Source organism: Camellia sinensis, chromosome 7 (assembly GCF_055761805.1).
Source record: "Camellia sinensis isolate YWXY chromosome 7, ASM5576180v1, whole genome shotgun sequence".
NCBI lineage: Eukaryota > Viridiplantae > Streptophyta > Magnoliopsida > Ericales > Theaceae > Camellia > Camellia sinensis.
Window position 1 is genome coordinate 19,438,285 of NC_138967.1, and position 13,899 is coordinate 19,452,183.

General features: G+C 33.9%; 2 protein-coding genes across 2 annotated transcripts; one reads left to right on the forward strand and one right to left on the reverse strand.

Moving 5' to 3' along the window:
* Positions 1-1,621: 1,621 nt before the first annotated feature.
* Positions 1,622-2,017, reverse strand: CLL1 (allergen-like protein). Its single transcript, XM_028212064.2, has 2 exons — positions 1,918-2,017; positions 1,622-1,839 (listed from the first exon to the last, which is right to left on the reverse strand). Exons 1-2 carry the CDS (start codon positions 2,015-2,017, stop codon positions 1,622-1,624), a joined length of 318 nt encoding a protein of 105 aa, XP_028067865.2.
* Positions 2,018-8,574: 6,557 nt separating this feature from the next.
* On the forward strand, positions 8,575-13,484 carry LOC114263100 (acireductone dioxygenase 2). The gene is made up of 7 exons (XM_082877546.1): positions 8,575-8,773; positions 11,121-11,232; positions 11,327-11,421; positions 11,591-11,705; positions 11,788-11,912; positions 13,148-13,218; positions 13,313-13,484. The coding sequence occupies exons 1-7, from the start codon at positions 8,756-8,758 to the stop codon at positions 13,380-13,382; spliced, it is 606 nt and encodes a 201-aa protein (XP_082733672.1). The 5' UTR covers positions 8,575-8,755; the 3' UTR covers positions 13,383-13,484.
* The last annotated feature ends 415 nt before the right edge of the window (positions 13,485-13,899 follow it).

Consider the following 13,899-nt stretch of genomic DNA (forward strand, 5'->3'; position numbering starts at 1 on the left):
ATCCGCCACCCACTTGCGCCCACCACCCGCCACCACTACCACCACCACCACGCACTCGCTACCACCCACCACTCGCCACCGTCACCCACCCAACCACCACCACCACTCGCCACCTACTTGCCACCACCACCCACCCGCCACCACTCACTACTACCCGCCATCCGTCACCCACCACCTGCCACCACCACCACCACCACCCACTCACTACCACCCACCACCTGCCACCGTCACCCACCCACCCATCACCAGCAGCTACCTACCACCCACCGTCACCACTTTCCACTACCGTCTTCCGCCGCTACTTGCCACCACTTGCCATTTCTCACCCACCCACCCACCCACCAACCACCACCACCACCAACCACTTACCCGCCATCACCCGCTATCCGCCACCCACCTGCCATCACCACCCACCACCACCACCACCCACACCACCCACTACCGTCACCCACCCACTCACCATCACCACCCACCACCCACCCGCCACCACCACCACCACCACTACCCCCTTACTACCACTCACCACATGCCACCTACCTGCCACCACCACCCACACGCCACCACCCACTACCACCCGCTATCCGCCACCCACCTGCCACTACTACCCACCACCCGCCACCGTCACCCACCCGCCCTCCACCGCCACCCACCCCCACCAGCTGCCCACCACCCACCGTCACCACTTTCCACCACCGTTTTTCGCCGCCACTTGCCACCACTTGCCATTTCTCACTCTTTTTTATATTTTTAAAATTTTTTAAACATTTTGTCAATTACCAAACACGTTTGTAGTTTATGTTTTTCTAAAAATAAACAAAAATCAGTTTATAAAATTTTTGTAAATATAAACTGAAAACATAAACGTTACCAAACACACCCTACGTAATTAATGATAAATTTTATTAATATTAAAAATTAAAATTATAAAATTTTTCACACATGATTATCTTCTCAAATTTCCTCTGATACGTAATTTTTGCTAAAAATTAGCTTGGGATTAGTGAAGCTAACAAGGACAAGTGGTAGAATTATGGGATTTAAAAATGCTATTAAGCATGAAAAATGTCTTGAGTTTTATCTTGAAATGGAATATATGGTATAAATTTAAAACTAATAGAATATAAGTTTTACTTAAAATGATGGTAATCTACAGATATATTTTTTAAGGTGCATGATGTGGTGGTCAAACTCTTGAGAAATATTAAACCAATTGCATGGTTAAAAGAATTTGCAATTCACATTTAGTTCCTCCATTGTCTCCATAACTATTTACCAACGCCTCATTTCAATGCTTAGAGTCCGCTTATAAATCGTCTATCTATCTAAAATATATATTAAAATGTTAAACATAGAAGTGGAAAACTCATCTAATGTGTATGTATCAACCTATCGGCTCTTAAATCTTACATGCTAAGTATCAGTCCAACCCAAAACAAAGAAACAGAGAATTTTCTTTTTTTTTTTAAAAATGAAAAAAAAAGAAAAGAAGAAAGAGTTAATACTGTAGATGAGTAAATATATACATGTCAAAGTAAACAAAGAAGAACAATTCTTTTCATACTGTTTGTGTGCTTACCTGCACTGCATGGTTTGTTCAATTCAATTCAATTCAAATTTTCTTCTAAGGCATAAAAAGCTTGTTGCCACACTTGCATCTCCAAGCTTCTGGGTAGTACTCTAATGGCATCTTTATCAAACCCGGTTTTATCGCCACGTGAACCGCCTCACATGGCTTACACCTCCCACACTTTGATCTACAATTGGGCGGTGACGATCCTGGTCCCCCGCTGAGTCTCCTCTGAGTCACCACTTCTTCTCTCTCCTCTTTCACTCCCCCACCTAATGAACAACAACACAGATTACACAATAAACAATTCATTTACTGAGTCAGAAGTTTGGTTTCTGGGTTTTTTTTACCGAGTTGCCGAGTTGGGTTGAGAGTAACAGCTGAGGCAGAGGCGAACAAGAGGAAAGCTAAGGCAGTTACAGTAGCAAAGCTAAGGCGTATTACGCCCATTGCCAGCTTGCTGGTGCGTACGTTAGTAAGAAATTTTGTGAAGTATATGAAACTGTGTTGTGGAAGTGTTGAAGAAAAAGAAACGGATTGAAGACAGAGAAACCTGGATGATATACAATTGCTCGACAGAAATATACTCTTAAAAAGTGTCTTAGTCCTCCAAAAAAAAAAAAAAAAGTGTCCTGTAATTTATTTACAATCATATCAATTTTTAATTTGTCATAAATTTAATACAACATCAAAATATACAAACTTCAAAATTATACCGTAGGAGATGGATTTCCTACGGTCCATAATATGGATGTTGTTCGGACTTGTAGACCTCATCACAGGTTCTATTTTGATGATTCAAATTGTTTATTTTAGGGGTGCAACTCGGACAGGCTCAACCCGAGCACCTCGTGTCTAGCCTGAGTTTTTTTAGGGCTTGGACAACAATATATTGTAATCTGGGTGGGCCTAGGCAAATTTTTGATGCCCGAATTGCAATTTAGGCTAGGCCTAGGTAGAGACTGTGTGTAACCCGAGCAATCCTAACCCAAGTTGCATTTTATATTTTATAAAAATTATATCATCTATGTATAAATAGGTGACCCTTAGATTTTAATTTATTTTATTTTTTCATTGGGCTTTGGCCCTTAGATTAGAATATTGTATTTAGACCATCAGATTAAAGTAACGACTAAATCCTACATATTCTTTTCTTTCTTCTCTGAATCTCAGACTCTCATTTTTTTTCTCAAAGAGTTGAAGAACGGTAGAGAGAGAAACAAGGACCACGAAGTTTAATCAGGAAATGATTCCATCTGTGTAGATGTTCCTGCTCTTAAGGGAACCAGTTATACTCTTGTATCTTGATTAATATTTTACTAGACTAGCTTGTATACTAATAGCAGAATGTTTATCCTAGCCTTCATCTATGAATTGCAATAGATATATCATGAAGATGCTGATCATTTTGGGCTATGGTTCAGATCTACTGAAATGCACCATTGTTAGTCCTCTATTTCAGATTTGGTTGCACTCTGATACTACATTTGCAGAAGTTTGAATAATGATGAAATTAACTGCTTATTAGATTATAATGGTTAATACTTAATCAGGGTATGCATCTATGTAGATCATGTTTAACTTAAGTTTTTTTCATAGTTTCTCCTGTCAATATGAAAGGATAAAAAGAGCTTCTTGTTGTAATATCATCATATTTCTTGTGAAATTTAGGCAATTCGGGCTAACCCGAGTTTAGATTATGAAGCTCAGTTCGAGCTTGGGCAGCCAAGCTCGGGTTGATGATCGGGCTTAGGCATTGCCAAACACAATTCACGATGAGCCTGGGCAACCCTCCAGTCCAAGCGAACTCGCCTGAGTTGCACTTCTTGTTTATTTTTTTAAACACTTTGTGTATATTATCCATAAAAAAAATTAAATCCATTTAATAATCATAACTTATTCAATTTATACATTTGTTGTAAAAAATGAATATTCTATTTTTAAAACACAATTATCATTTAAAAAAAAAAAGCATTTACAGCCTAAATTACATGAAAATTGGTTTGAAACACGGTTTTATCATTTATCTAAAGATAAATTATATTAATCACTTTTGAGATTTGTAAAAAATACAGTAAATTTTATAATTTTAACATAATTATACTAACATAAGAGTACTAAGACAAAATAGATCAAAACTAATGCAGATAGTGTAAAAATACAAAGAAAATAAGGTAAAATAAATAATATCATGTAAAAGAGATAATATCATTTTTTTTTATCCATATACTATCAAATTATTGATAAAAATAAAATTAAGAGAGCTCAATATAATTATGTTATTATGCCAAAAATGGGACTAAGGGAGCTCAATGTAACTATGATCTCTATCTGTATACTGCCTCCATCCCATATTGATGGTCCATTTTGTCGTTTCTTAATGTCCCAAAATGGTTGTCAATTTTGAAAATTCAAAACATAAAATTTTATGAATAAAGCTTGAGACCCCAGTGGGGTACTGGGATCCACCGTGATTGGCTCAAAAATCTTTCTTTTTTTTTTTTTTTTTTTTTTTTCAGCCACCCTTAGGCCGATACGTAGCACAGGAGGTCACTGGGGGTCACCTCCACTAGGGTCCCCAGCAGAGTTGAAATTTTATATTATTTCAAAACTACCCTTTAAAAATGATTATAATTATATTTAATAATAGGAATAAAGGGGCAATATGGTAAATCAATAGTTTTTTATTTGACTTTAAAGCAATAATTACATATTGAGTTCGTTTGGAAAGTGAGTTGGCTTTTTGATTTTTTGACTATTTTAGCCTGGAATTAAAAAGCCTCATTTGGGATGGACTTTTTGGCTTTTTTAACTTTTGTGAGAAAAAAAGAATGTAATAATTATGGGTTGGATGTGATATTTTGTCTTTAATAGGCTAAAAAACTTATTTTATCTTTTTGTGACTAAAATAGCCCCAAACCTAACCCAACCTGCCAAACGAAAGCATTCTCTTACAAAGTTGGAATTCTCAGGATGGAAGGAGTAACTATTATGTGATCTACAACTTAAGGGAGCTCAATGTAATGTCAAAATTATAGAATTTATTATATTTTCTCCAAATCTCAGAAAAAGACAGTGTAATTTACCCTTTATTTAAAACTTATCTATAATTAAGTCTCGCAATTGAGTCTACATAATTAAATGAAAAATGATATACAAGTCTATTATTTAGATTCATTTTCTGGACTCAATGATATATAAGTGAGATGATTAGTTAATAATTAAAAAAAATATAAGAGAGAGAGAGAGAGAGAAATAGAAATAGCACATGCGAGTGATTGGTCGATTGATCATTGGACTTAAAGAGTGAATTTAATTTTTAGGTTTGAATAACAATACTCTAATTAAATTTGTGATCAAATAAAATTGACAAAAATTATACGATTCTATGCTTTTGTAAATTACATAAATCTCCTTTCAATATAAACCATTCAATGATGTTATTTACGAGGGTTTAGTATAACAAGGATAAAGATCAACGAATATGGTTAGTGTAGATTTTAACAAAATTTTTAGTTAGAGGTTGATTGTAAGGTTAAAAATTGTACGAATAGTTGGGGAAAAGAAAACACAAAAGTGTGGCTGGAGAGAGAACTAGAAACGGGAGTTGAAATTGGTTAACAAGAAGAATGAAAAGATTTAGAGGTAGAGCTTGATGTGGGTTTGAAAGGATATCATTTGGGATAACTCGCAAAAATGGATCAATGCTACTCTCCCCACACAAAATAATAATAATAATAATTACTATTATTTCATTTTTTAATTTGTTTTCAATTTTAAATGAATTTATTATATAATTGTACATTAAAAATTTTAATTGTTATGTTTTTCGAGAAAAATTAATATAAAAGTATACATATTTATCATTTATGCTAAATATATTTTTTATAATTCATTCAATTATTTTGCTCTAAAATGTTACTAATCCAGGTAATGACATATATGTTTATTAATTAAAAATTAAAATAAAATATTAAAAATAATATAATTAAAATTAAACTTTAGTGCAATTTAAATGAAAACGACTTATTTATATAATTTAAACTTTTTTTAAAAAAAAATTTAAATTATTATTTTAATTATTTATCTAAAGTTGTGCATAGTACGGATTTTATGCATGTATTATTATAGTCAAAATCTTTTTCTTTTTTTTTTTAGGGGGGGGGATAGAGAAGAAAATCTATATTTCAAAATTGATAAAATATCAAATCAATTTGATATATCGATATTACAAGATCTCAAAAAGCTATATACGCTTTATAAAAAAAAAAAAAAAGAATTCAAGTCTCCATAGAGGAGCAAAAAAGGCCCTCACAAGGGAGGAAAATAAATCTTCTCAAAAAAAGGATTATTGCATCAATAAATTAAAATTTTGAAAAAATAAACATAAAAAAATCAGATCCAAGTCGTCACCAAATTTATCTAAAACTCTACTGCTTCGCAACCTTCAACTTGAAATTTAAAAACCCCACATCCACTAGTCAAGATAGATGATAGAACATTGAACTTGAGGTAATTGCCTAATGTGAAATAAACGCGTTATCTAACATCGATTTTCGAACAGTGAGAAGATCTAAAGACAAATCTTAAAGTTTTGAACTCGAAAGTGGAGAAAGTAAAGCGATGATGGTGAGATTGTTGAGGCAAGCATCAAATCTGGAGGAGAATCAGAAAGAGGGAGAGGAGATAGAGATTAGAGAAGTCGGAGAATCATCGCCGCCTTCCCCCCTCATTGGAAAAAAAATTAGAAAGAAAAGCAAGTGAGTTTTAGGGGGAATTATCTTATCCTTCTAATTTTATTGATTACTTTTTGTAATATAGAAGAAAAATAAAGGGGAAAGCACCAATAAATCCCAAATTTGGGAATGTTAACCCATTTAGTCCCAAAGGTTTTTTGTTGGACTAATAGGTCCTATTTCTCAAGAAGCTTACTATAGGCCTTTTTATGCTTTCCCTTCTTTTCAAACATCAAGCATTATTCATCCAACATCAAACATTAGCAACGTCAGGATTATTCATCAATCATCAACCACTAAACATTAGGATTATTCATCAAACATCAAACACAAATTCTGAACCATTAAACATTAGGATTATTCATCAAACATCAAACATTATCCATAAAACATCAAATATCAGATTTATGAGTAACATCATCGAAACAACATCAAACATCATCATCAAAACAACATCAAACATCACACTATCATCATCAAAACAACATCAAAATAACGATTAAACGCTTTTTTAAATAACGATTAAACATCAAAATAAAACATTATTCTTCAACATGAAACATTATTCATCAAACATTATTCTTCAACATCAAACATTATTCATCAACCATTATTATTCATCAACATTATTCTTCAACGTTATTCTCCAACATGATTCATCAAACATTATTCTCCCTCAGAGACCACTTCGACATATTATCAAACAGTATTCCTCTCTGACATATTATCAAACAATTGCCGAGCAACACTTGTGCATCCAAATTTCAAATACATACCAACCATGGCGGTTTCCACAAACACATTTGTTCCAAAACCGTGTCGAATCCAAAAAGAGTGGACCGATTTCCCGATCTGGATCAAACCCACGTTGCCAAAAGCAGCTAGAATGCTTGAAATCGTAATTGCATTTGGTTGTAAGCCACTAATTACCACCACTGCGCGAAAGACATCAATGGCTTCGACGAAAAGGCTATTTTTCACATACCCAGACATCAGAATCGTCCAAGAAACTACATTTTTACAAGGAATTCGATGGAAAATCTGATCAGCGTCGTCTAGGAGTCCGCATGAAGCGTATGAATTCGTTAATCTGTTAGAAAACAGGGCTCTGCCGCCGCCGCTGCATCGTCCAATTCGGCTCTATCATCGGACTCATCTTCCAATCGGTTCCGTAAGAAAACCAGAGATCTACCCAATTTGTCCGATTGCCATTGCTGTGGACTCCGAATCAACACCACAAACCCCAAAGACAAGCTCCAAAATCGCTTCAATGGTACGGTTCCGCCTCTGAACCAAACCTCTCTCACGATCTTCAACGTGTCGAATAACAATGCCGCCGCCTTCAAAGAAGCACAAGAGAATCAGCATAGTGTTAGGGTTTGTTATTGGACTACATCAACTTTGTTTTTGGATCATACATGAATTTGTAGTTGATGTTGTTGGACAAGAATGTTTGATGATTAATGTTGTGATGTTTGATATTGTTTTGATGATGATGTTCTGATGTAAAAAAAGGACTAAATGGTTTATAAAAAAACATTCAGGACTAGATGGAGTAACATTTTCCAATATGGGACCTATGAGTAATTTTTCCAAAAATAAAAAATAATAAGGCCTTGTTTGGGGACAACATATTTTAGTCAAAAAGTTAAAAAGTCACTATAAGTTATCATATCACTCTCTTTACTTTTCTGGACATTTTTTCGTAAAAAGTCAAAAAGTTACTAAAATAATCTGTTCCCAAACGAGGCTTAAGTATATAATCAATAGAATTGTAAGGATGTAAGATATGGGGCAGAATTATGTGATAATTTTTTAGAGTACAAAATATTATAGGTAAAATTATGAAATTTATTTAAATAGTAGGTTTTAACTTTTTTTATTTTCTTTTAGGATAAATTACAAATACGCCTCCTGATGTTTGCTTAAAATACGAATTACCTTTTATGGTTTGGAAAATTATAAATACCTCATTGTCAGAATTTTTTATTTAATAGAATTAAATGAAAAAATAAAATTTCTAACTGTTTATCCATACAACAATAAAATTATTTGAATTATTAATTGAAATAAAATTTTAACATTATTAAAAACTATTAATTAACTTGATGATTTATTAATAAAAAGACTTACTTATTATGAAATTAGAAACTTTAAAAGCATAGCATAATTTCTAAAACTATAAAGAATAATTTATAATTTAGTAAACTTTGAGAGTTTGTTTGTAATTTGTTCTTTCTTTTATTAACAAAATCGTGATGATTGATTTTTTTTTTTTTTTGTGTGATTGAGATTTATTGAAACAAGACTCGGGGCGAGTTCAATTAACCTGGACTCATCTTAACATGTACTTCCGTTTTTGTTACATCTACATAGAGCGGTCACATCGCAAGGAGAAAGATACTGCGCGAGCGAGCGAGCGAGAGAGTTTTAGAGAGCGAAGATCATAGACATGGGGTCGCCATGCAAGGTAATCTTTAAGCATCTTTTTATTTCAACTTTGAATTTGGATTTTTTTGTTTTTTTTTGGGGGGGTTCTGCTGTGTATGTCTGTTGTGTGTATTGATTTGTGTTTGATGATTGTTAGTTTAATTGATTTTGTGAGCTTGTAGAAATATTTAGACTGTCTGGTATTTGTGATTTTATTTCAATTTTGTACATATATATATATTAATCAATTGAATGGCCTGTTTGATCTCTGGTGGTCTATTTTGTTGTGCCCTAGTTTCCTCGACAAATTTTGATTTTCATGAGAGAGAGAGAGATAGAGAGAGGGAGAGAGAGTACTTTTAATTGTGTGATTTAGCTTTTGTTTTGTGTTTTTGACTTCCTAATTCATGGGAAATGAGGGGTTGGATTGGATCACTTGATCATGATTGTGCTTCGGTGGACTCAGTGTTTGTGACTTGGATAGGTTTGTATTAAAATTGATAAAACCATATTTAAAGATCGTCGGCTATGTCACAAGAAAGATTAAGTTGATTAGAGCATCTCCAATGGCAAATGGTATAATAGCATTGCCATCGCCAAATTATGGCAATGAATAATAGACTTCTGGTAGAATTATAGCAATGGTGCTCCAATGGTGGGCTATCATTTTTGCCATTTTGACACAGAAATTGGTGTGTGTGGGACGTCCTGCCAGACAACCGGCCCGACGCCCACAACTAGTGTTCAACTTTCATCTGCAAAATTGGTGGACGGGAGGAAGGGAGGGATGTTTTGCTGGGAAGGAGGGGGGAAGGGAGGGAGGGCTGCTGTTTTTGTGAGTTGACAATTATGGCAAGCTGTGGCATTTGCCAAATTTGACAGTTGCCATAGCTTGCCATTGGAGCAAGGTTTGGTCTTTCTGTTGCCAAATTTTGGCAATAATAGCTGCCATTGGAGATGCTCTTAGCCATAATATCAATTGAAAAGGATATGTTAGAAAAACTTGAATATAAAAATTGACTTAATAATTTTGCATCTCAAAAAGCAAGAAAATTAAATTTTAAATAAAAAAGTTAAAATATAAAAAAGGCCTCATTTAAAGTTGTACCTTAAGCCCCAAAATAGATTGAGCCGCCTCTGCATGCAAACCACTAGAGCTACAATTGAATTGTCATGGATGGAGTATGCATTGGGAGTTGACATATACATGGTCGAGAAATAAAAGACAGTAGACTATAGTGTAGGAATCATAATTTTGTTTGAAATTATCGTGTATGAAAGTAATATGTGTCTCAGTTACACTTCCGCTTTTGAGAGTGAGGGAAAATACCACTCGAGCTATCAACAATCAAAGATTATCGACTGTTGGGTTGGCTACATGAATCCTTCGTGTTTAATCTTTTATACTAGGAAACATGGATCGGATACGGACACGAGATACAGATACCATACAATACAGATATGGCAATATGACAAAATCTAAAAAAATAGGATACCTGTACGGTTAGGATACGTTTGTGAAAAATATATTTTTTAAAATTATTAGTAGTTTACACATAAGTTAAAGAATGTTGAGAAATTACAATGTAATTTGTAATGCAAAATACTAATCTTTAAGAATTATGTATTAATTTAAGCTACTAGCTTGTTTACCTTTTAAATTTTCAATAGATCTTGCAAATATTTCATTTATATTTATATTACGATAATAGAACAATCCGCAACTTGTCTATGTGCTTTTCTCTTTGACACTAGTAAAAAAATATTGTATTTAAGTTTACTTGTTTGTTTATTTATTTATTGATATTTAATTTTAATATTGTTATATGCTTTTGTTAATCCTTACTTTCCATGTAGTTATTGGAGACTTGCATGAAACAATTAGGATATATCAATTTGACAAATTCTATTATTTAACTCACTATGTTCTTCTCGTGAAAAACTAAACAAAGTATTAGAAAAATATTCTTATATTTATCCTTGCAACTATATTATATTATAATATTATGCAAGAAATGCTACAATTCTAATTTCGTGAAAAAAGTAATACATGACTTGGAGTATCCGATACTTCAAAATTAAGTATCCAATACTCCAAAATTAATTAAGAAGTATCTGATATTTTTAATAAGTATACAATACGTATTCGCGAGTATCCAACGAGTATCGGTATCTGATACGGATACGATATGTATACGTCACTCTATTTGAAGTATCTGTACTTCATAGCTTTTATACAACCGGTCCCAAACCCAAATAATGGAGGAGGGTTGTGTGTTAAGTATCTTGATAGTTAGCATGTAAAAATTTCCATCAAATCTTTTATGAACATAAATCTTATTATGAATATTACAGAAGTATGTCTCTAAAAATTATGTTTCGTATAGGATGATAGGGAGGAAGTCATACAGGCATGGTACATGGATGATAGTGACGAAGACCAGAGACTTCCCCATCACCGGGAACCCAAGGAATTTGTGTCCCTGGAACAACTTGCTGGTACACATCTTCAAATACAATATATTCTAGGGTTATCAAATCTGCAAAAGATTTTTTAAGTCAAACCTGATGAGCTATTGTTTTAACTTTGCAGAACTTGGAGTGCTCAGCTGGCGGTTAGACGCTGATAATTATGAAACAGATGAGAAATTGAAGAAAATTCGTGAAGAACGTGGATATTCTTACATGGTATTTTTATTTTTCTCTCTGATTTTTTATGGAGCAGCTAGTTCTTATCTTAATTTTCTTTCAAATTTTTTTTGTTTTGGGAACAAAAAGGGAAAAGAAAATGAAAATATTTCTTAAAGTAGACAGATTTTGTGCCTGTAAGTTCAATTTGGTGCAAATTTATCTTCAGGACTTTTGTGAGGTTTGCCCGGAAAAGCTGCCAAACTATGAAGAGAAAATCAAAAACTTCTTTGAAGAACATCTTCATACTGATGAAGAGATCCGCTACTGTGTGGCTGGAAGCGGTAAATTTAGTTGAGATTTGAATTGATTTTGTACGTCCTGTCTATCAAGTTGGGCCTTTTAATTTTTTACATTGTGGTGAAGGTTATTTTGATGTGAGGGATCGCAATGATGCTTGGATTCGTGTCTTGGTAAAGAAAGGTGGAATGATTGTCCTGCCGGCTGGAATTTATCATCGCTTTACACTCGATACAGACAATTATATAAAGGTAATTTCGTAACATATCAATAGCAATTTACTGGATTATATGCACGCACATACAAAGCAGTAGTCCTCTTTTTCTCTCCTTAGAAATCAAATTGTTGCCAGCAGCGGATATTTGATGACATTTTTTCGATTTTCATTCGATTTTCATGCTATATGAGTTTGGAAGATTCTCTTTTTGACCGATCGGACGAAGCAAAATGAAATTTTGTCCATAAAATTGCAATATATATATGTTAACAATAATTATCCTCAATATTGAGTTAAAAGGACATTAATACCGTCATCTTTGACTTGCTTGTTACTTTTGTAGGCCCTATCAGAGTTATAAGGTTTAAAAGTGAATAGAGTTGGTGATATACATTTGATCTAACACACCACTGTACTTTTCTATTAGTATTTTTTAATAATTGTATGTTCTTTTTCCATTTTTACCTGTGGTTCGCTGGCCTTCCATCATGACACGGGAGGTTCTTGCTGATTTCTCAAACCTCAACCTCAGGGAAGGTTGGTGCAATTTGCCCAATAAGAGGGAACATAATTATATATCCATAGAAAAGTATCTATTTCTATTTGTATTCCACATTGGTTATGTTCATACTTACGTGTATATATATTATAAAATTTCATTTTCCTTGTCCCTGCATCTATCATTTCTAGATTTTGAGAAAATCCTTTGTTTTGGGTATCACATCAGTGGTACTGCAGTTGTTTTGCATCCTAACCCATGTTCATGCAACATGAAGTGTTAGTGGGCTATTTGATTAGTTTATAGACGTAAGACTATTTGACTTTGACCCCTAACTAGATGTTCATCTATTCATGTGTTCTACTTGCTAATGAAGAAATATCCGTTTAGCCCTTGGAACTGACCCTGTGAAGCTTAATCTTTATGGAAGACCAAAAATAGAGAATTTTTAAAGTGGTAGTTTCTTGTTATTGTTGGATAGTCCCTGAATTGTAGGGATGATTCAGTCCCAAAATTATAAGATTAACGCCTGTTGATTTCTATGCCAATACGCCATAACTGAGTACTTGCTAGCTAGTAGCTACCCTAAAACTCTGAATCAGCTGCATTCATGTTTTCTGCTTTTAAGTCATTGCTGTTGGACTTCTTGACATATCATCCTTGTTCAAAGTGATGAACACCATTTGCAAAAGGCTGGCCATGTTTAAAAAATGATTATTGTCATCAAGAAAGACATATATTTGTCTCTGATGAAGTATATAACTGTGCAGGCAATGCGGCTTTTTATTGGTGATCCTATTTGGACTCCTTTCAACCGGCCTCATGATCACCTACCTGCTAGGTAGGTCTTGACCTTTATTCTTTTTCATTTTTGGATAATTCGAGATTTTGGAGCCAGCCTCTAATCTAAATAAAATTTGGTTTGTTATTTGCAGAAAAGAGTATGTTGAGAACTTTGTGCACAAGGAAGCTGCCAATCATGCTGTTAATACTGCTGCAGCTTGAAATCTGTTTTTTTGGCTTTTAAACGTTTGGAACTATTCCGTGACTTCTTATAAAAAAGTGGAAAATGAAAAATAAAGAGAACTGTTGTGGCTCTATTATACATATCTTTACCTGTGGTCTGGTATGCTTGTGTGACTTGCTATTATAGAATAAGTTCATGGAATGCAAGTTATAGACTTAATAGTCCTGTATATGAAAGGCATATTATGTAAATCTGATTCCATGAGATTGTAGAGGTATGTGCTAATATCATGGCTTATGAAAGGCATATTATGTAATCTGGTTACATTATTTAGATGTTTTTTAAAAAATTTGTTAACGGCTGGCATTAGAGCACACATTGAGTACATTTTGTATGAAAATGTGTAATAAAAATTATACAATTACTTTAAATTTCTTAACATGTGTCTTTAGCCAGCACATGCCCCCTTTGAAATTGCACTTCTTTATCTTTGCCCCATAAGAACTCATCTCATCTTAGGACTAGGCAAACATTTACTTGACCGCCCAACCTGAC